This window comes from Phasianus colchicus, chromosome 5, assembly GCF_987193195.1.
Source record: "Phasianus colchicus chromosome 5, bPhaCol1.hap1.1, whole genome shotgun sequence".
NCBI classification, from domain to species: Eukaryota; Metazoa; Chordata; class Aves; order Galliformes; family Phasianidae; genus Phasianus; species Phasianus colchicus.
In genome coordinates this window covers 26967304-26990854 of record NC_143440.1, presented here as the reverse complement: position 1 = coordinate 26990854, position 23551 = coordinate 26967304, and the positions used below count along the sequence as shown (strand labels likewise).

At 34.8% G+C, this 23551-nt stretch overlaps 1 protein-coding gene across 8 annotated transcripts in view; it reads left to right on the top strand.

Annotated features, from left to right (window-relative positions):
* The window catches only part of TTBK2 (tau tubulin kinase 2), an 87044-nt gene that overhangs the window by 22566 nt on the left and 40927 nt on the right, over positions 1–23551 (top strand). For 4 of the 8 annotated variants that reach the window (XM_090141038.1, XM_031593570.2, XM_031593569.2 and 1 more), the window contains exons 3-6: positions 2465–2612; positions 6920–6993; positions 8028–8168; positions 11684–11788. In XM_090141038.1, the coding sequence (XP_089997164.1) occupies positions 2465–2612; positions 6920–6993; positions 8028–8168; positions 11684–11788 (468 nt within the window). Of the gene's footprint in view, positions 1–2464; positions 2613–4229; positions 4437–6919; positions 6994–8027; positions 8169–11683; positions 11789–18132; positions 18227–20621; positions 21542–23551 lie in introns of those variants that run through there. The other 4 variants (XM_031593571.2, XM_090141037.1, XM_090141039.1 and 1 more) reach the window with 4 other exon arrangements.

The window sequence follows — 23551 nt, the reverse complement described above, 5'->3', positions numbered from 1 at the left end:
ATCGCTGACCCCTATTAGTGCTCTCTCTGTTCCTTGTGGAGTTCTCTGATATCCTGCTTTCTCTCTCCCCATTGAAGATTGACAACCCTGCAGTTTGATTGCATGAGAGTATTCTATTGCAACCAATTAAAATACATATATGCGCATTCTGGAAATTACATGTAGATTTGCAGCCAGTGTAGAACTGAGAATTTTTGCTGCTCAGGATTTTGGTTTTGTAATAATAAAATCACAGCTGGAGTTTTTGGATATGACCATTTTTTAAACCTATGCTCAAATAAATTTTATTTTATGTAGGTATTTTTCATGATAATTCTAGTTTGGGAAATAAACATAGGAAAGATCTTATAAAAGTGCTTGTTCTTCTCAGTTTCACTCTCTATACTAGTTTCAGTTAGCACTGGCTCCCTGTATCAATGCCTTTCTAGTCCCTTTTCTTTGCCTTTGGAGCTGGAGAAATTTGAATGTAATTATAGTTGTTTATATGTAGATTTAAGACCGTAATTTGGTGTGCAGTATAACAAAAAGCCCAAAGAAAAAAAAGTTGGAAAAGATATACTTCAGGCTTGAAGCGTAGGAAGAGAGCAGTGGAGAAGAGGATGCAGAGAATGAGACGAGATGCTGAATGCAAAGATGGGATGTGTGAAACTCATGTGCAGAGTGGAAGACTGTGGTGTAGGTGTGAAAAAGCACAACAGCATCCTTGTCGAGGTAGAAGACATTGAGTAGATGTAGCAGGATACCAGTATGAGCGAAAACTTCTGTCTTAACTCAAAAGCAAGATGTTTTTGAACAGAAGGTGGAAAAGGGGCTGGGCTGCCTGAGAGGAAAATGGAATTTAAGAAAACCAGAGCTCAGCCTGCAGTTGAAACTTGGGAGATATATGAAAAGTAACCAAAAGACTTCTATAGGAATGTTGGCAACAAAAGGAAGACCAAAGAAAGTGTGAGCTCATTGCTGAATTTCATGTGTGACCTAGTGAAAAGGAGGTGAAAAATGATTTTTCTGTCATCAAAGAGAAGTTAATTTGTGCCTGGAATTATCGTGTGCCATGATTATTGGATGCATGTTAATGATTCTGGTGTACTTCATCTGATGACAGAAATTGATCTGTTTATTAATATGGTTGCTTGTTTGTTTCTTTTAGCCCACAAGCAGGAAAAAAAGCCTTTCAGAGGCAGTCTTGCCCAGTCTGGCCATATCTCAAAGCTGATAAATTGAAATTACGTGATTAACTGCTCTAAGTCTAGAAGTGACGAAAGTGACTCTCTCTATCCTTTTTCACCTTTCTAATGTGCATTTTCACTGTCCTCACTGTACTTAGATTAGTGCTTATGCTGAAAACTACTGTCAAATAGACATCTATGTTCAGCTGTTTGAGCGGGATAGGTAGGTGGGTTAGTTATGAAGTCTTAATGTAATGTGCTATCTACACAGTGCATGTTTTTAAAGGTAACAATGAGAGACTAGAAGTGAAAATTGCTAGGTAGTATTTAATATACCGTAGTCAGATAACCTTAGCAAATCTACATTTTCAAATGATGTTTAGAAAATCATGTCATTCTTTTAAAATATATTTTAAAAAACTGAAATGAAAAGTAAGCATGTTCCTTAGGGTAAGTTTGTTTTGTCTCCTTTTCTCCTGTATCAGTTGAAGAATGGTAGCTACAGGAGAGTTCACAATATGAGAACATTCAGTGGAATAGCATTGACATTTTGATACTAGAAGAGACAGGTTCTTGTCTCCTATGAGCAGAGTGAAAACACAACTATCAGTATTTGCTCTGAAAGTAGTGTATGTCAGGGGCATTTTTTTTACCTCCTCCTCAACCAGATGAATTTTCTATTGGTGCCTGTTCCTTTAATATGTCTGATAATAAAAATGGTGTTAGTGAACTATAAGTAAATAAGTAACATTTAATATACATATTCAAAGATAATCTTAGCCATTTTTAGTCATGTGTAAGTCATTGCACAGAATAGAGAATTCTGTCTTTTTGTAGTAACTCCCAAGAAGCTTTGTACCTTTAGTATTTGGTGCTTATATTTCTGAAGGGAAGATAGCTTATTTTAAAATGTCACCGTACATTTGTTTTTTGAAGGTCTCTGGGTAGCATATGGCTATTTGAGGAAAGCATATATTCAGCATGCTGACTTTGGCCAGATTCGTGCTGGGAGTTGTACTATTATATTGTGTGAAATTGAGGAAGTTTAGTGCAGATAGGTATTGTGTGTATTAACTTGTTTGCCTAGAATTCTCTTCCAAATTTGATGCAGTTAACCATATATTTGTAGATTTTTCAATAGCTCTTTACTTCGTAAAGAGTACAATTATATTAATCTAAAATCTAGTATGACAGTGTTTGCAGTTTGGAAGACAGTTTGAAGAACTGTTTTGTTTCCTTTCTTCTCCTCCTTTTCTAATCTGTTTTTTTTTTCTCTTTGTGTTTTTTTTTCGATGTAGCTAAGGAAAATAGGAGGTGGAGGATTTGGAGAAATTTACGATGCGTTGGACTTGCTTACTCGGGAGAATGTGGCGCTGAAGGTCGAATCAGCTCAGCAGCCAAAGCAAGTGCTGAAAATGGAAGTAGCTGTGTTGAAGAAATTGCAAGGTAGGATTATATCCCGGATATACAGGAAGTAGCATGTCAGTGTATCTGTTAAAAAATAATTAGAATCACAACGTAGTCATAGTTCGAGTAAGTACTCCCCATTTTCTCTAAATTTTTAATTATTTGGCCTCTAGAAGTTTTGCTACAATGAACCTTTTCTTTGAAACAGGATGAAATGAGAAAAAAAGATGAAAAATTAAATTGCTTTCAGAACCTGTGTTCAGCTGTACTTTATTCTGGATCTGTTTGCTCTAGATTTTTTTTTTTTTGGTACAGAAAAAGGGGACGTTTAAAAAGAGGAAACAAAAAAACCAATTTAGCATTGAATTGCTGATCCTTCATATAGCACCAGTGATAAGAATACTTCTTTTTCTTTTGTCAGTACTTGCAAAGAGTTTTCTAAGCTTGAAATTGGAAGCATAATTAAAAAAAAACAACAACAGCGTACAGGAGACAGAACAAACAACAACAACAGTAACAAAAAACCACCCCCAAACCACAAATTTTAAATCCTGTAACTCGTAGAAAAAGTAATTGTTAGTATCTAGAATACTTCTAGAGTTCAGTTCCTTGACTATTCAGAATTGTGGCTTTGGATACTCACTTTCAGTTCACCTTTTAATACTCTGAGGTCTGAAGCTAATAACACAGGCAGGTGTGCAGAGGTCTCTCTTCACTGCTTTTCACAATATTTGAATAAAAGGAGTGTTTAAAAATATTTTGAAAATATGTGTTTGAAAAATGTTTGAATAAAAGGACTTTTTTCTTTATCTGGAAGACTGTGACTAATCTATTGGTCTCTGTCAGCAGCCAGATTTTTTCTGAACTCTGAGTTTGAATAAAACAAAATCTGCATGACATATGGTGCTGCCTAATCAGCTGTAAAGGTCACATTGCTACAGAAATTGACAGCCTCTATAGATTTAAGAGGGCAAGTATGTCACATGTGATAGTGTTAACAAACTGTTCCTATGTTCATAACTTTTTAAAGAATTTCACAAAAACCTCTATTAATACGCAGCTGAGAAAGAAGATTCAGGGAGTCTGTATTAGTTTTCTTTGAACATTAGCATTAGTCTAGAGGTGTAACTTTAATACTAATTGAACAACTTGAATTTTAATTCAAAATACTGTATTAGAAGCTTCTACTTTGAATTTAAGTACAGTGAAGTTTGAGTTCAATGGTTACAAAGGTTCTTTTTTTTCCTTAAAAACTTTTAACTTCTTTACCTCTTTTGGCTGAAATGGTCATTTCCAAATATTGCTGTAGGACCTTACAGAAGTTGTAATTTTTTTTATCAATCTTACTTTGGGAATTTAACTCTCTAATTCTACTGAATCTTGGGGAATGCTGTCTGGATGCAAAGAACTGAGTAATGACACACCTGAACAACAGATCCACAGAGGCAAATAATTCACATATGTTATGCAAATAATGACCTCTAGGGTTTTGTTGATTATTTTCTCAATAATTGTTGGAATAATTGGAAGTTTTTACATAACTGAAAAACTGATTTCATAAAACCACTTTAGAAGATACTTTTTTGACAAACCTTTCTTATATGAAAACAATCTAAATAATATTATTTTTTTATCTCTAATTGTTCTGCTGCACAGTTTCAAAATACAAAAAAAGAAAAAAAAGCCAACAAACAAAAAGAAGAGAAGCCTGTGCTTTTATGATAGTAACGCAGGAAGTGACCACTGGTTATTGCTGTTCAGACTGCACAATACAGTGCAACTGCTCTGACTTTAGATGACAAATGTTGTGGATAATCAGGAAAAGTGACTTTGGTAACTGACGAGACAAGGAGGAACTTTATGGTAATGTTGAGATCTATAGTTCACACAGATATGTAGCTTGATTTCTATGTGAGTGTATTTTTATCTGTATTTGACGGATTTTATTTTAAATAGGATGTTGGATTATGGTAGAGCAAACTAGTTCACATAAAATCTAGACACTTAGGAGCCATTTCCATTAACTTTTCTGCCTTCATAAGTTTTCAAAGTGCTACAAATCTGTTGGAGAAAGAAAACCAAGAAAAATGGATTATGTGGGGAGAAAAACTTCTTGTTGTTGCTTCCCAAAGAATATATTTTTATTAAATGCTTTGTTTCTTGTATAGTATTTTTTTCTTATTTTTGACTTTTTTTTCTTCCATAGGCTTACAGATTTAGAAAATGTGAAATTGTAGACAATTACTTTAGGATACTTTTGTAACTACCTTCTAATAGCAAATGTCCAGTGATAAAGCAGCTTTTATCTTGTTCTATCCCTTTTTGGCACATATCAATATAAGTATGTATGTGTATAATTCTTATTCTGTTCTCAAAGAGCCAATGTTGTCTTCCAAGGTGTTGTAGATACTTTGAATGTAAATCAGATGGAATGTAATTGTCATGAAAATCCTTTTCTTGCACATATTTGGAAGGTTTCCTCTGTGACTAGTGGGTAATGAAAGGCATGGTGTTGCCCCACTGTTAGCGTAAGGTGACATTGTTCAGAATTCTCATGATGTATGGGGCTGATCTATTTAAAAATATGTATAATCTCATATATTTTCTGGAAAAATTAGGAAGAAACAGGCTTAAGGAAGCAAGTAGGTGTAATGTGTCCCAACCCAGCCAAACAAATCTTTCAGTCTTTGCTAGAACTGTACACGTTCTTATGGTTATGATGACGCTTTAGAGCATTTCTGTACGAGAATATTATTTCACAGCAACTGTGAAACTGAAATGAGCATAGCTGTTGGCAGAACTGCAGGGCTGTAGTATTTTTTATTATTTTTGCTTTGAGATATTTTGAAAATTAAAGCAGTGTGGTCATTCATTGCAGGAGTGAAATGAGTCATAACTTTGTAGATATGCAGTGAAGTGAATAATAAAAAACTTCAAAGAAGCTCTTATAAGACCCTGGTCTATCAAAACATGCTTGAATATATGAGTAGCTATATGATTTATCTCATAATTATGTGGGAGGAGTATGTTGACTGATACGGCCATCTATTATAGTTCAGTTCCCAATAGTTTCCTTCATTTATTTGGTTATTTACTTTTTCATGCTTATGATGCTGTCACCTAATTCTTGTTGGCAGAATACTGTTTAACTCTTTAAGAACGGTTTTTTTAAAAGAAATCTGCTGCAACAGATGGTTGTTCTATTTAATCATGTTGCTAGGCCATCTGTTCACACAGTCAGATCGGAGAAGACAGATTTGTCGTATCTCACTCAGCGAGAGTGAGACTCCCTCAGTTGGTTTCTGTCTCACAACCTCACCAACTCTTATCTCACTCATTTACATCTCTGCAGCATAATTTGATGATGGGTTCCCTCTGGTGTGGTCCACAAAACTAGCTGTAGTGATACAGTGCAGCTTAAGGAATGGTTGTTGGTCCTCTCTGGCTAGAAATCTTTCCAAGGCCGTAGCCATTTGCTGCAGCCTACTCATGTTTTGTTTCTCCTCACTACTCTCCAGTCACAGGCTTACAGATGTTTTACACTTAGAGAAAAGGATCTCAAGGTGTCTGCAAAGGTGTAATAGGTACACAGTGTTACACTGAAGTGTAAGAGAATTAGGTTATTTGAATAATGTGTTTAGGCCCTACTTCTGCCCTTTGTCACTTCTTCAGTTTTTTAATGAAAGTTAGTTTCCAAAGAATTTACCACACAGTTGGAATTGAGGCTTCAGATAAAAGGGATTTACTTGGACAAACCAAGTTTTGGACGCTTACTGGAGTTCTTAGATAAGTCTCAACATGAAAAAGTGGACTGATGTGGTTCTACTTCAGCATACCCACAGTGACTGTAAAGTGAGTCATAAATGTTTGAGATGTGAATTCATTAACTGGAAATGAAGCAATGAATATACAAAACTTAATCTTGAGAAATTTGCTGTAAATCTTTTATAAAACTGTATTGTCCATACTGCTTTCCATCTCACTTAAATGAGTGGAAGGAAGACATAGAAAAAGCAATGTTAGTTATTGTTTGGCAGTTATGTATTTGCAGGAATTGTAGAGATTTCTTTCAAAATCAGTTCAGAAATTATTTTGATGAACTGTGAGGTTTTTTTTCTTTGTTTCTTTGCTTGTTTTTAAATAAATATGTTCAAAGGGTGTTTGGCAGGGAGCTTCCTAAGGAGCTATTAAGTAGGAAACTGTTCTGTCAAATGAAGTGGAAGTTGTAACATTAAGTTCTAGGGTTTTGTCTGAGCTTTTCTTGTTACTTACTAGGAATATAAAAGAGAAAAAACACATATTTTCATTATTATTGCCTAATTTGTTTCTTCTTATTCTTCCTTCAGGAAAGGATCATGTCTGTAGATTCATTGGATGTGGAAGGAATGACAGATTTAACTATGTGGTCATGCAGTTGCAGGTAAGTGTACCAAACAAAGCTCAGATGTTTGCTTGTGTGTTTAGTTTTATTACCCAAACATGAAAATAGTATGAGGAAAGTATAATTTTAGAGAATGGCAAATGGAAAAAAAAAAATTCAAATTTAATAAGTAGTATGGAGCTAATTTGAATTGACCCTCTCCTTGTATCATTATCTTTCATATACTCTCAAAGAGGAGAAAGTTTCCATCATTAAAAAGCTTTGACTATTGAAAGGAAGAGGTTTTCTGTGATAATGCACATTCGTTTAAAGACTTCACTTGGAGGTAGTCTAAAATATAGTGTGCTTGTCTTTTCATCTTGTTGTTTTTTTTGTTTTTTAAACTTTCATCCAAAAATGCTAACAACTCTTTGCAAGTTTATAAAAAAACAAAAAAGGATAAAATATGTGATTAATACTTAAAATTATGGTATTATTGTTCTGCATCACCTTGATGAATATGAATGCTGGATGAAGAAGTGGCTGGTCCTAGTGGATGTGATGCTGGAGAGAGAGTTGAGCTGTTAGTCATATTGTTGATTGTTGGTTATTTTGATAGATCAATGGTTCAGCAATGTCATAGGAGTGTATTTACTGCATCATATGAATATTTTTCATTTGTTTCGTTAAAACATCTAAGATATATTCACTAATTAAACAAATTACATACTTTTCCATAAACAAATGAATGTAACGTTGTCTTTGTGGATATTTTCTCTCTGACTTTTTTTCAAACATCCTTGAAGGAGAAATATGTGTGTTGTTTTCTAGAGATTATTTTGGTCCATGTTATTTAGCTATAGATAGTAAAGATACTAAAATTAATATTTTTAAAAATAGTTTGTAAACTTAATATTGTAGATGTTTGGGAACATCTGCTCGCTAGCTATGTTATTCTTGAATATGAAAACAAGTAATAAGAATATTCTGTGGTAAACCACTATAGCTAAAGATGTGAGAGGACGACTTTATCAGTGAATGTTGATATTAGGTGTTTTTTTTTTTTTTTTTTAAATGTCCTTTTAATTTGACAGGGTCGAAATCTGGCAGACCTGCGTCGGAGCCAGTCTCGGGGAACATTCACTATTAGTACCACTCTGCGGCTTGGGAGGCAGATTTTGGAATCTATTGAAAGTATTCACTCTGTAGGATTCCTGCACAGGGACATAAAACCGGTAAGTCTGACTGTTAAAACAAAGCAGGCAAGTATTATGTGGGCATTGGATGGCTGCAGAAATAAGAATGTGCTCTATTCTACAAGGGTTGCTGCAAAGGTAATGCCTCCCATTTTGTAATATTGGCCCATGACATCAGAGGTGAACATCATTGATGTGGCAGTAGAAGTTGAACCTTCCCACCAGTACTCCATTATGTTTTATTGCCATGCTACAGATGGCAGTAGAGGGGCAGTTTGACAAAATGGTGGCTGACATGAAAGTGTGTGTGAAGCAAAGTGTGTAATTGAATTCTTCCATGCAGAAGAAATTATACCCATTGACATTCATTGATGTTTGCTGAATGTTTATGGAGACCAAGCAGTGGATGTTATCACAGTGGTGCATTTCAGCAGTGGTGACAGTGACATGAAGGACAAGTCATGTTTCGGATGGCTATGTATGGCTGTCACACCATGAAATGAAGAAAGTCTCAAACAGCTCACCCACGCAAATCACCAGATTATGACAAGGGAACTGTACAGAGCTGAACTTCAGCTTCAGTGTATTGGAAATGATGTTGGCAACACTGGAATATTGCAGAGTTTATACTGTGTGAGTCCCACGAATGCTCATACAGGAACAGAAAGTACGCTGTATGCAATTTTGTCATGACCTACTCAACCAGTAAGAAGCTGAAGGTGACAGTTTCTTGGATTACATCATTACTGATGATGAGGCACAGCATCACCACTATGAGCTGGAATTAAAACACCAGTCCATGGAGTGGCAACATGAATTTCCTGTTGAAGAAAAAGTTCAATATACAGCCCTCAGCAGGTAGAATGATATGTATTGTATTAGGATAGGAAAGGGGTGATCCTTCTGCATTTCCTGGAACCCAGACAAATAATTGATTCTGAACACAACGTCATGATGCTGACTAAGCTGAAGGCTTGAACTTCCCGAGTCTGGCAAGAGAAGAAGACCATATTTCTCTTGAAGCATGATAATACCAGGCTCCATACCAGAATGAAAACTCTGGAGCACATTGCCATTCTTGGCTGGACTGTCCTACCCCACCCACTGCATAGTGAGGATTTGGCACCTTCTGACTCAAATCTGTTCAGGCAGATGAACAATGGACTCCATGGGCAACCTTTTTGTAGCAACAATGATGTCATAGCAGCTGTGAAATAGTGGTTCATCTCCATTGGGACAGATCTTTACAAGCACGGGATGCAGGCTCTAGTATCTGTTGTCATTTCCACTGAAATAAATGAGGCATTACTTTTAGAATGATCTGTGTGCATGATAAAAGGGAAAAATGAGAAAGAATAGAAAACCGGATGTTTATCCATCAGAGTAGAAGTTTCCTATTAATTAACGTTGGTTTGCAACGACAGTAACCTTGTTCTTTTTCACCATTGCCTTGAGTACTCAGCCCTCCTTGCAGTTTCCCGCAGTTAACACTTCCAGCTCTTATCTGTAGAGTGTTCATGTGTTGATCACGCATATGTCAGTACATGGTTTCAATTGATTTTTACCCTCCATCTCTGAAATGAAGCAATGCTTATATGTAAATATAAATATGTTATTAGGTAGATTTTTGGGGGAAAACCCAAACAGTTGAATTTACCATTGTAGCTCTGTGTTTTTCACTGGAGAGATTTTCTGTTCTTGAAACTTTGCTTCAAAATTTGTATCTTGCAGTTTACTAAAACAATCAAACTTTAGGAGATAGCATACTGTATAATTGCATACTTCTAATGAGAAGCAAGGAACAAGCGTTTCACTTTTTTGAAATGTTGCAATGATGAGTCTTCCAGTGTAGATCTTATCTACTATAACCTTTCAAGTTCATCAAACTGAAGCTTAAGCAATTCTGTACATTCAAACTAAAAACAATTGAGCAACCCTCCCTCCTAAGATATACTAGTTGGATTGTTCAAAGGGATTCCTAAATATTCATTTTATCTTGTTACAGTTCTGTGCATTTTTTGACTTCTCATATGTATTAGTGGCTGGTACTGTTAAGGTGGAATCAATGCGTTCTTCTCCAACAAGATTTTCCATCAATCAATAATATTACTTGATGTGCATTCCTCCCTGCAATTTCTCATTGCAATAAGGGTTATTTAGCATGTCTAGCTTGTCTCTGGCTTCCCTGCCTGTTCCATGATTTTCTATCTAGGTAAAAATTAGGAAGTGTTTTGAAAAGAGCTCCCTTGTCCAAAGGTATATTTTTATTCCAATTTTTCAGCTCTGAATGGTTATCCCGATAAGCAAATAATCACTTTCCTATTTAGTTTGTTTTCTTTCCCTTGTAATAGTTACTTGTTACTGACAAAAAGTGTTCAGGAAAGTAGTACATGTATCATTAATAATCAACTAGGAAGTTGTGCTCTATGCTGTAGCAATGGAATCTGATACAAAAGATTCCTGTAGAAGTGCATATTGTTTATTTGCTATTTTCTGGAATCTCTGCTTTTTCTTTCACAAAAATGACAGATTAAGGTTTGAGTATTTGCTACTGCCTTGTGATATTTTGCAGCATGTTGTGAAAACTCAAGAATGCAATGTAACTACTCAACCTTTTTTGTTCTTCTGATCCAAACATAGATTTGTGACCTCTTTCAGGTATTATTCTTTTCAGATTTGCATGAGATACATTGTTCCCCAAGGCTCTGATTTTTCCCAAAGATAAGCGAAATCCAGTCTTGAGTTCTAAAGGACTTTGAGTACTGCGAACTCCCTTAACACAAAAACAAAAGTAGTTTTTCTGGAGTTAATTTGATGTAACTTCCATCTTGCTCAGATCTGTAGTTTCATGTGCAGAATCATTTCATGTTCTATCTTTTATGTTATATAACTTGAGGGGATTTGGTGGAAGATAGATTTGAAACAATTCAGCCTATGTGTTGGGTTTTTTTTTTTTACAGGTTTAATGTGGAATGCTAATCCACAGAGACAAATAAAAAATTACTTCAGAATGAATTATCTCCCTAATTCCTCACTGGCTTTCCAGCTCTTACTGATTTTAAGTTCCCTTCTCTCATGTAAAAGAAAAAAAAGCTTGCACTCTTTATTCTGTATTCCTTGTATATGTTATTAATGCATTTATTTAGGTGACCTTGTTAACTCATAGATCAGTAGTTTGTGGGTTTTTTTTTTTTTTTTTAAATGCCCAAATAAAAAAATACAATCTAGTGAAGTCGATGGAAAATTCTTGCTAAGAATGTGTGGTCTCTAAGTAATAAGGTCAGGTAACAATCTATTTGGGCCATCTAATTTGTGGTTCAAATATGGCAAGCTGAGTGTCTGATGTTCCTAATGTTTTCTTCAAATTCAGTGGGAGTTTAAAAGAACTGAAAATATGGAAGGAAAGGTAGAGAAGTAGAACATGGGTTTTCTGTGACAGTGTAACTGTGTTAGTATGTACACGTATTAAAGTATATATACGTGTATATATATTATATATTGTGTATATACATATCGTATATAAAATGTATATCTGTATTTGTTTTTCTTCCTAGTCTAACTTTGCAATGGGACGTTTTCCTAGCACCTGTAGGAAGTGTTATATGCTGGATTTTGGCTTGGCACGGCAATTTACCAACTCATGTGGGGATGTCCGACCAGTAAGATTCTTTTCAAAATTATCAATTGTCAATGTGATTAATTAAATGATTAAATGTGGTAATACACCATTTCTTTTTTTCCTGGAGAAGTGTATGAATGACATTGAACTGGTTACTTACATGAACTTGACAAGCATGATCCCAGATCAGAAATGCCAGCTGATGTTTTGGTTATATTAAAAGATTGGCGGCTATAGATGAATCTTCTTTCTGGTTTCTGGCTTGAAGCGCAGGTCTACTCCATGATTCTTATGGGTAGTGAATCATTTGATTTGTGAAAACAAATCTTTATCAGAGTACTGTATCAGCACTGAATTTCACTTGGTAATGCGTATTCTGTATTACAGGAAAAAAATGTGAGCAGAAAAAAAACCAGTGAACTGAATAGTCTTGTGAAAGGAAATGTCTAAATAATTAAAACAGTGATAGGACACTGATTATAATATTAGCAGGACATAGTTAAGCGTTTTTGGTATTTGTCCATGTGATGCAGTTGGGAGAAAATTGTTGAAAAAGGAGTATAAATGAGGACATTACAATGTAAGTACAGTAGAGCCTCCCTAATTCATTGGTGGCAGTCCTTTCAAAATTTCCAAGTTTCAAATCAGTACGATGGTACATGGCGATGTTTAAATGAACAGTATTGTCTTTACTGATTTAATTTGTTTTTATAGTAACGAATACTGTACTGTTGAATGATTCACTGACTAATGAATAGTCAATATTGTGTATTGTATTTATTAATGTGAAACAATGTGAGTGATAGAATCTACCTGTACAGGATTTTCAATTTGATTTTTCCTAAGGAGTTGAGAAAGTGGCAAATTTTTGTGTACAAATTACGAGGTGTGTGAATTAAGGAGGTAAATTAGCGAGGTTCTGCTGTACTCTATTCCTTCAGCCATAATGCTGGACACTGCAATGAAAGCAAAGAGCAGGGGAGACCAACAGAGTGGCTGCTGCTGTTGGAAAGGTGAGCTAAACAATTTAAGTAGCTTTAAATTTTTTTTCTATTTATCAGTGTTCTTGTCTTTCGTATGTTTGTCTGCTTATAATGGTTTTTTTTAAACAGACCTTAATTTTGAAAAGAAAGCAATTCCCAAGATTCTGTAATTTGTATGTACACATGAACACACACAGTGGTACTGTTTTCAGAAAACGAGTAATAACAGATATTATTATAATATTTCTGCTTTTTTTTTGGTAACAACACAACTCTTGCTTTTTGTTTTTCATTGCAGTGCCCTACAATGTAACTGAAGTAATTATCCAGCTTAATCTATCTATAATTTTCCAACATTGTAGTCTATTATAACTTTCAAGGGTACGGTTCAAAGCAGTCAAGTTTGTTAGGACTGCATTTCCCTCCAGAAATCACTGACCATCTGTGCTGGCTAATGTTAGCATTTTGACTGTTCAGTGTTTTTGGTACTCACTGTATTTTTCATTACACTGAGGTGTCATATGTAGACAATCTTTTTAAAGTCCAAAGGAGCAAACAGTTTACAGCCTATTTCACTATTCTGTTCCATAGAGGTATTTGCAGTAGCATGATTTTCATCTTTGTTATAGATTACAAAAAACTACCTTCATTTGTTTTGCAGTGGGCTGTATGACTGGTTTTTGAAGGTTAAAAGAAAAAAAAAAGAAAGTCTTGGAGGAGGTGTATTGTGCTGTTTGTCCACTAAGGATATGATGGAATCTATGTTTGCCTGGATCTTATGTTGACTGCAAATACTTTTGAGGTACAGGTGTAGGTGGGATTAGGGTGAAGAGTATGGAAATTCTGGGAGTAGTCTGTGACTGTATAGGCTTCTGAAACACATTTTTCTTGTTAAGACAGTACTGGGATGCAAGTATTTTGTGTAGATGTAGAATGAAATTCTAGAATGTAGGTTAATAAGGCAACATGGGATTGGTGGCAGGAACCTTTTTTGGTAACTGAAAAGATTCAAAGAGTGAAAACCGCATCTGGGAAGTAGAATAAGAATTGCTGGAGATGATATAGGCTGTTATGGAAGGAGCAAATGGTGTGGAGAATAAATTGCTAGAGAAAGAGAGGAAATGAAAATTTGAATCAATAGTATAGATAAGAAATGACTATTGCAAAGTGGGGTAATTAGAATTTAATTGTAGGGAGCCAGTCTCTAACCATCAGGCAAATAAATTTAACACAATGTAAATTCAGTATGTCTATGAGGGTTCATAGTCTACTTCTGTTCTAACGTGAAGGCTAACTGCAAATGTTCTTTGAGGTACTATTAAAATTACTACAAAGGAAACAAAACAGGAAAAAAGAAACAGCTATTCTTCACTCTCAAAAAGATTAATCTTTCTCTTACTGAGAAATGAATTTGAGTTCTTAATTTTAAATCTATATATATTCAACTATCAGGTACTGTCACAGATCTGATTTTTTTTTTTTTTTGTCATCCCATTTATGTAGACTGTAAGTTTCAAATAACAGAATTGTCTTTTACAAAGAAGAGAGTGTAACATGAAAAGCTAAGATAAAACAATTTGAAAAATATCCATGAGAAGTAGGTATCTAGGATAAAATCTTTTCATCCCAAATATCTCTGTTTTTTGCTTCAGCATACACATCTTACTGACTGGCAGCATAAAGAATTACTCAAATTAATATGCAGTCCCTTGAGTCTGGTGATTTAGACTCTGCAAATGTGAATGAAGAAGGAAACTTTTTTTTTGCCCTCTGAGAGAGTGGTCTCATATTGGAATGGGCTGCTCAGGGAAGTGTTGAAGTTGCCATCCCTGGAAGTGTACCTGTGCACCTGTGGTACTGAGGGAGATGGTTTAGTGGGCATTATTGCTGGTAGATGGGCAGTTGGACTAGGTGATCTTAGAGGTTTTTTCCTACCGTAATGGTTATATGGTTCTATTACTGTTTGGTCTGTATGCTCCCTCTGAGAGTATCCGAACTAGCAAGTTAAAGGGTAGTCTAAGGAACTCTCTTTTGCCCACTTTCTGGGTCAAAGGAAGAGTTACTCTATGACTGTTTTCCCCAGCTTCCTCCTGTTCTCCCAGTGAATAGATTTTTGGTTGTTATTCAGTTGTTTAAACCAAAGAAAAAGCTTCAAAAGCGTGCTCTTCCTCATAGGTTAGTCAGCATGACTTTAATATCAAGTGTGTAAACTTTCCAGTAATTATTTAAAATATAGATTAAAAAAACACATTAGCATATATTCAGGATATATTTTAGATCTGAATTGCTATGTTTTATTTGGAAGTTTGAAATCTTAAACCATACCAAGCTGGAAGTTGTGACTTTTTGAACAACTAGGAAATGTGCAGTTTCTCTGATAGGCTTTGCATTAAAGGAGTCACAAGATTCTTACTTTGAACATTAGCAGAAGTACTAATGTACTTAATGTTCCTTAAATCCAAAGGAAATGAGTGTCCACCAGTATTTTCTGACGAGTTATCCATGCTCTTTACTGCTACTGTCAACCACTGAGTAAACAGACAGTAGCAGAATTCTGAGACCTGCTAAAGCAGAAGACACAGCAGTGGCCTGTGGACTGACCCACAGACAAAAGCACAGAAGGCAGAATGTGAATGCTTAGATCTTTTTATTCTCTAGGCAAATGGTTACAAAACTGTTCACATCAAACCACAAGCTCAGCCGCTTTCAGATGTTTATGTACAAAACCAGTTAAAGGCTGATTGCCTGTCCTTAGCAGTCTCAGTTTCTGAGGATTTTCCAGCAAGTGAATTTTTATCTTAAAATTTCACTTTTGGACAACGACAGATGGTGTCCTGGAAATTACTTTAAGAAACTGAATTCCACATAAAACAAAACAAACAAAAAAACAAACAACAACAAAAATATACACAAACCCTTCTCAGAATGCTGTGCAGGAATGTGTTGGTAAATGTCAAAGCCAAGTATTAAATACATTTTGAAAGCTTTCAAAGTCTATCATAATTCAGTTAAATACAGAGAATACAGAGAGAAAATATACATTGTATATGCATGGTCTTATTTTGTATGGTTTTTTTGTTTGCTTTTCCTACTTTATGAAGATTTTGAAATGTTATGTATTTGAATTACATGATATTTCTTGTAATATTCTGGATGATTTTGATTGCTGAGGAGGACTAGAGAATGCTTCCATCTTACTCTGCTTAAGACTTAACTTGTCTTCTTGGTATAAGAAGATAGAGTTGTGGATTGTTTATTTCTGTGGTGAGAATGGAATGTAGTGCTTGTGGTACTGAAGGATTAAACACTGCATTAATTAAATGCTTTTTAAGAGGGGCAAGAAAGTGGGGTAATTTTGGGAGTTAAAGAAGCAGCAATGAAGCTACAGTGCTGTAAGAAAAAGGATCACTGTAAATGTTTTGTTCTCTCTGAAGGCCATTTGGACCTACAGACATTAAAGGTAGATGCTCATACATGGTTCTCAATATTCTTTTCAAGTAAATGCTATTAGAATCTGACCTGCAAACAGTGTCATTACTTTAAAAAAATAAAAAATAAAAAGCCAGAGAGGCTGTCCACAGACAGTACCAACTAAAACTGATGCTCTTCTCTATATTTGCCCCAGTGTCTGTTTAGAGTTTATGTCAATAACTTCTCCCTGGTAGTACTTTGACTGCATGCTTTTATAATAAATAAGAGACTACACATGTGAAGTTTTCAAGAATAGCTACTGAACTTTGCTTAGGGTGAAAGTGCAGATTAAACTAAGACACTCTCACCCACCTGCCATTAAGTTTAAAGAGTAGGCAGCACTACAGTCAGCTGCAAGAGTTGTAAAATTTATCAGGTTTCCATTTCATGTAAAGAGCAGGAAGGTATGTTATATCTTCAGCAGTCCTTGATAAATTCTCTGTTTTCAGTGACACCAATTGAAGCAAGATTCCAGAACAACTGGGACATCTTTTAGAAGTACAGTATTAAATGTCAATGGATTACATGAAAAGTACACCAAAAAAAACCCAAAAATGTTACTGAGACTTGTGTCATATGAAGCCTATAGCAAGTAATTGGCTGAAGTATGTTAACTGGTTGAAAAGACCATTCTTCCAAACCTGTCCAAATCTACTGAATGCCAGATGCAGCAGGGTAATGGTCTATATCATTCTGTTAAATATGCTGTTCAGTGGTTGTTTCATCCCCTTGTTGCTGGCACATACCTTATGCTATCTCTTCCCACTGATGTTCTTTCAGTCTTTAACAGTGCATTACACAGTGATGTGATTAGTTGAAGTCTGAATGTTTTCACTGAAACAAGAAAAAAAATATTTATTTTTCTTGTTAAAATCTTTTCATACTCCTCAGATCATTTTCTTGTCTTTGACATCTATTGTGACTTGCATTTGCAATAAACCTTTGAATTCCCCTTCTTCATTTCATTTTACCTTCAAGTTGTCAATAAAGCATACTATTTGCTCAATGAAACTTGTGTAAACTTCTCTAAAACTCATCCACATGCCTTCTCTGTTATGATAAAATTTTCAGCAATCCTTTGGTTATTTCTTTATCATTTACTACAGTTTCTTCTATTTTAACCTTCTATTTTGGCTGTCGTCATCGTGTGAGTAGATGTAATTGGAGTCGTGTTTCACTAGAGATTGCACTGCTGTGTCTTTAGGCTGCAAGTGAGGAAGGTGACAAAGAAGTGTTGTGGTAGGTAGTTGTAGGTGCTAAGTACCTGCTGAGCTTAGCTGGAGGCATCCCTTGGCATGGAGTGGGAGCTGTGCAGCTCCTCAGGGCAAGGCACCCCAGGGCTTTGCAACACTCCTGCAGGGTTCATTTGCTTAGGCTCAGCAAAGGTTCTGTTTATTACTTTTGTACCTAACTGCTGACTCTGTTGCACAATCCTCCTTACTGTCATAGAAATGTTCAGGTTGCAGGAAGGCTGATGAAAGAAATAAATCGTGTTAATAAGTTCTTATCTATATAATATTCCTTTCCAGCTTTTGTACATCGTTATACTCTAGAGTGCTCCCTTCATAAGTTGTCTGAGTTATCAACCATTATCTTATAATTTCATAAATTATATTATAACTTACTTAAATATTTACTTTGAATAGTCTCTCCTAGGATTTTAAATATGTTATGTCTGAAGATGGGCTGTTTTATTTAGCTCCAATAACACAGAACAAATTTGCTTTGTAAAATGTATTTAGAAAGGATTTCAACCTTAATTCATATTTAGGCTGTTGGTGGAAAAATAATTTTGGGAAAAAATGCATGGCAAAAAGATGTAGAGTGAACAAGACGTAATAAAGAAAATAAAGGAAAATTTAATATCTGTATGCTGTAAATCTTAGTTTATTGGAATAATGTTCTGATTGTGTGTTTCTGCAACAATTAGCAAAAATCAGTTCAGCTCTTGTGGTTCAAATAAAAACAAAAGAAGGAACAGTAGAGATGTATGTGATGTAATTCAGCTGCCAAACAGAACTCCGGTAAGAGTGAAAAACTTTTTACTGTATGTTCTTTGTTTCTAAAATAAATATTTTTATTAATAAGTAATGATTCAGAGGCAGTATTGGAAGAGAGCACCACAGTTATTTTCTGGAAACCTGACAATCTCTTCCTGTTACAGTCCACTTCTCCTTTTTCATGTCTATAATACTATATTTTCTACCTCTTGCTACTGTAGAACAAAGAAAATGTTTAAAGAATAAATAATTTAAAACTACACTTTTAGTTTTTTCTTCACTAAATGTACATCACTTAGACTACATTACATGAATTTTTGGAAATAGATAAAGTTTGCAAGATTTCCTTATAAGTTTTGATCTAAGTATTTAAGAGTTAAGAACTTGTAAAAAAAAAAAAAGTAGTACTTTAAAGAAAACAACTTTGTTTCAGTAAATGGAATCTAAGTCTAAACTGAGTTATTACAGCTTTGTATAGTCTTTATAATTTTAGTCATATAGTAAAGGAATTACTATTTAAAATCAGAAACATTGTATGGAAAGGAATAAACATGTAGCCTCATTCTTAATCTCCTATATACTCCTTAATTCTGGAAGGTAGTTAATTTATAATTTTTTTCTTGAATCTCAGGAGAAACTGAAAAAGTCTTAGAATTTTATGTCAAAATGTTCTAAGGAGAAATACTGTCTAGTGATTATTTTCTGGAGAGTCTAAGCAAAGAGCCATTTTTTTTTTTGTCATTGTTTTCTATGAGCAGGAATCTGCATGAGTTGGAAGAGTTGTGACACTAGTCATTTGTGGCTGCATGTCTGAATTAGTGCTAGTTTATAGGAAAGATGAGATTTGGTTTGTAGAGTTTTGTGCAGGCATTATTTTCTTCCAGACTATTAGGTTTCAAAAGTTTTTGAAGTCACACATCACGTATAGTGGTGTATCTACCACTGGTATCTACCAGTGTCATGCTATTTACTGTATTTCTCTGCCATAACTTCCTTCAGAAAGAAAGACGATTCTTTAAGATACAGTCTTAAAATGTGTATGTTGAATTTTTAGTAACCGCTAAACTTGATTTGTTTGAATTAGTGTCAAAGAAAAAATGAAGGAAATCATCCAGCTGGTGTTGTGCATGATAGTATGCAGTGAAAAAGGCAGGCAGTGAGTTAATGTAAAAGTTGAAAAACAGCACTGTGAATCAAGCTAAAGGGTGACACGAGTAGAGTGAATAGATTAATTTCATGCAGTGTGAAATTATTTTGTAACATCTCTATGGAGTATTCTTGTAGTGATGAAATGAGAAATTTAGGAAAAGAAAAACAAAAACGCACACAAAAAAACCCCAACAACAACAAAAAAAACCCCAAAAACCTAAAGATGGGGATTTCCTTGAAAGGAAGAGTCTTTGTGGTTTGGTGATAAATAGAGTTTATAGTCTAGTAATATTCTGCCTGAAGGAAAAGGCTGATGAATTGTTGAGATATGAAAAGGATGTAATTCTTATAGTACAATACTTTGTTATTTTAGGGGTATATTGTTTTTTTTTTCCTTTTCAGTGGTGCATGGAACATGGATATCATATCCTAGTGATCGGAACAATTTAATTTAGAAATTCGGATGTGTGGTATAGCTGTTCAGTATTCTAATATAGCAGTTCCTTTATTTTCCTTAGAAGGGTTAAATACTTTACAGAAGAATAGGCTACAACTGTCCATTTCCTGCTAAGATTTAGTATTATATTTGAAAAAAATCTAAGTTATTCCTTAAATGGTGAAATTGACTATTTTCCTGTGGTTTTATGTACTACTTCTTTTGTGCCTTCAAATGTCACTATTTTCAGCTCTGTACTACACTCAGTCTTTCTGTCCAGGATCCTAATATTTGATGCTAGCAATTCTAGGGATAGGCATGTGCTTACTTGCTGCCTAAAATGCTGATTGACCAACTGATGGTTGTCTGTTGAGATGGATGTGAGCCATTTCTATTGAATTTTAATTGACTGTCTCTGTGTCATAGTACTAATTTAGGTTCTCTAATCACCAATTTTCATTAAACTTGCAGGAACTGAAAATCTTTGAGAGCTGTCCTATTTGCCTGAAATTAAAAGCTATTATAGTGGAAAGACAGATGGCTTGATCCAGTAGAATTCCTTTCTTGGTGAAAGTAGAAGCAAACCAAAATGAAAACAACATCTCTAGTCTTTAATTCTTTGTGAGCTGTGAACTTCTCTGATTTATGAAAAAATATTATGAATAGTTTAAAAAGAAAACAGATTTTTTTAATATACATGAACTTGTCAGCCTTAATTTTGCAGTCTTGAAATAAGTCTACTACTGAATTAACTTTGTAATGTATGATAGTATCATAGTAAGTACTATATATGATACACACAAACAAGTAAAAATTAGGATCTGAGTTCTCTCGTCTGCTAAGAACATAGGAATTCTGATAATGCAGTAAAAGCTTTTTTTCTTCTGGAGATGAGAAAAACATTATTTTTTCTGTCTGGAGAAATCCCCTGCTAGTGCATTAGCTTGCTAAATAAAGTAACTGGTCTTTTTCTTATGGTAATCTCTCCTCCATCACACACAGCAAAGTAAACATGCACATGGAAGATGTGAGATGTATCCTGTGTGTTTTTTTCACAGGAACAAGTTTAGATTTGTGATAGACATACGGTAGGTTGTTACCACTTCCAGCCTCCAATTTGTCTGCTTATGAATCAGTTTTGAAAACTCTGCTGTTTTCAGCTAGTGCATATCAATGCCGAAGTGAATACTCCAGATTGAAAATGCTCAGGAGCTGGTTTAAGCACCAAGTGTTGCTGTGATGCTTTTTATACCACAGACAGTTGGTCCTAAATTTTGATTTGTTACCACATGCCTGTTAGAATCCACAATAACAAAATTAAATTGTACTGCTAGATGTTAACTCGGTTCGTTACTCAGCATCTGCTGGAACTGTGTAGCAGTATGGAAATCACAGCTTTTGTTTAGATAGAATGGAGATCAAGCTGTATGTCCTACTGATAGTTGGTAGGAGATGGTTTAATAAGGAATTTTCAGTGTGAGTATTCTGTTGTTAGTGGCTTGAATGGTTTTTATAGAGTGTTAGAAGCATGGCTTTGAAAAGCTGTGCATTAGAGTGATAACTAATCATGATGTATTACTTATTCTAAAGGCAATTGTGTTTCAGCTATCTGACCTTTGCTTACCCAGATGATCCCTGAATGTTTCATTTTCTTTAAACTGATGCTAATGCATGCTAAGCAGTAAATTAAATTCCGAAGCTTATACCCACAAAGAAAAGGGAGTGACGGAACGTGCCATTTGATATAAAGAAAGGTAAATCCTAAAATTGTATTCCCAATAGATGAATAGAAAAGAGAATTCTTTACAAAGGGAAATAGATTGGCTGCTTCTCTACCCATCCTCGTATTCAGCTTTAGAGGCAGTATTGAGAAGGCAGTGTTCGCTGCCTGAGCTGGTTTCTCAATGTGAAGACCTAAAGGCACTTAAGAATTAACAGTCATTGAGTGGTAGAGAGATACTTGTAGTATGTCAGATAAAATAAGAAGGAAGTCTTTTATTGTTTTTATTTTTTTCATGTTTATTATATAGTTTCTGTGACTGTAGTATAAAGGTAACTTTTACTCCATGTAAAATTTTCAACAATGCCCAGAGCATTTCTGGAGTTACTGAACTGCATTAAAGGAGTATGATTTGCTTCCTCTATTGACCCATCAAAGAACCAGTGGATGTGGACAGGTTTGTAAGCTTAGTGTCCCTCAAGAATCTGCAAACAATTCTGCTTAGAGGCAGTAGCTCCCTTTTCTAGTAAGTCCTGATTTCTTTTATGTAGTTTTATCTAAAAAATTTTCTAATGTTTCCAGGACAGAGCCATGTCCAGGAAATGATGTTGCATGAAAAAGTTGACTTAAAAAAAAAAAAAAAAAAGCACTAAAACCCACTAAATTTCAAGAGGGGGAAGAGGGAGGGAGGGAATGAGCAGGGGGGGAAAAATAATAATTTAAAAAAAAAAACACGCACACAAAAAAGAGTTAATTATTTTATTTGTCCTGGGAAGGAACATAATGTGGTTCATTTAATCAAGGATGTTAGTGGAATTCACGAATGCACTGAAACATGAAATTCACCATATCTTTACTGCAAATACATTCTGCAGCTACATGCTCCAAATATTCAATGATAAAAACACCACCAACCTCTTTTTTTGTTACTGTTTTCCCCTCAACAAGGAAATTTTCCTTTGCTTTGGTAGCACATTTCTTAGATATGGGATCTGAAAGAAATTACTATAAAGGTAGATCTACAAGAATGTTATTTCTCAGTTTTTGTCAGATTAACTCGGGGGAAAAAACAAATTAACATGAGTAGTAGCAGAGAGGCCACTATGTTTGAAAAATGTAGTGAATCATTCAGGAAGTTCCTATTATTGCCTCTAATGCTTCTCTTTTTCTACATGAAATGTAAGGTGCATGAGGAGCTCTGAAGCAGTTTGAGAAGTTTTGCAGATGCTTAGAAGTCTATAAATTCTCTTGTGAATTGAGCAAACATGCTTTGGGCTACCAGACCCATAATTCGAGTAAATGACACGGTATAATTAATTTATTGTTGAGTGGGATTGTAATACCACTTCTGAATAGTGGTCAACTGCATTACTGAAAAGTAATTAAATGTTTCTTAAAAACTGTAACACAGTTACAAATCCTTTAAAATCAGATCTATGGGTATACTTCAGGACAGAAGCTCTTTAGGTTGGGTAAGGATTTAGATATCCTTGTGAAGAAAAGAATTCAGAATTCATTTCACAAATTAACATATAGAGAGTTATCATGCATTCTTTTCTCTGACAGGAGATCCTGAGATAATAGAAAGCACTGGAACTCTCCCTCTTCCGAGGGCAAATAATTTCATAGGTATATTTAAGGATGGCTGTGAGTTCAATATTCAAAAGTAATAGACTTAATGCACGATGAAATACTTCCATTGGACTTTTCTCCCGAGGATAGTGCTGGAATAGGTCAGACCGTTAATTTCTGCAAACTGAATGGAGTCATTTAGATTCTGTATGCCTTTTCTTACTTTTTTTTTTCCCCTTATCAAGCAACTGTTTTTTTTCTACTCATTAACTTTTTTGTCTACTTAATATTCTAAGAATAAAAACCTCACTCCATTCTTGTTTTCATATTTTTCACTATTCTTAGAAGAATGATAGAATTAGTTTGGTAAAAATGAATACAGTCCTTTCTTTTTAACATTCATGCCATAGGTTGAAAACAGTATGTGTACGGTTTAATCTTCTGAAATTTTAATTCTCTTGTTTACTGAATT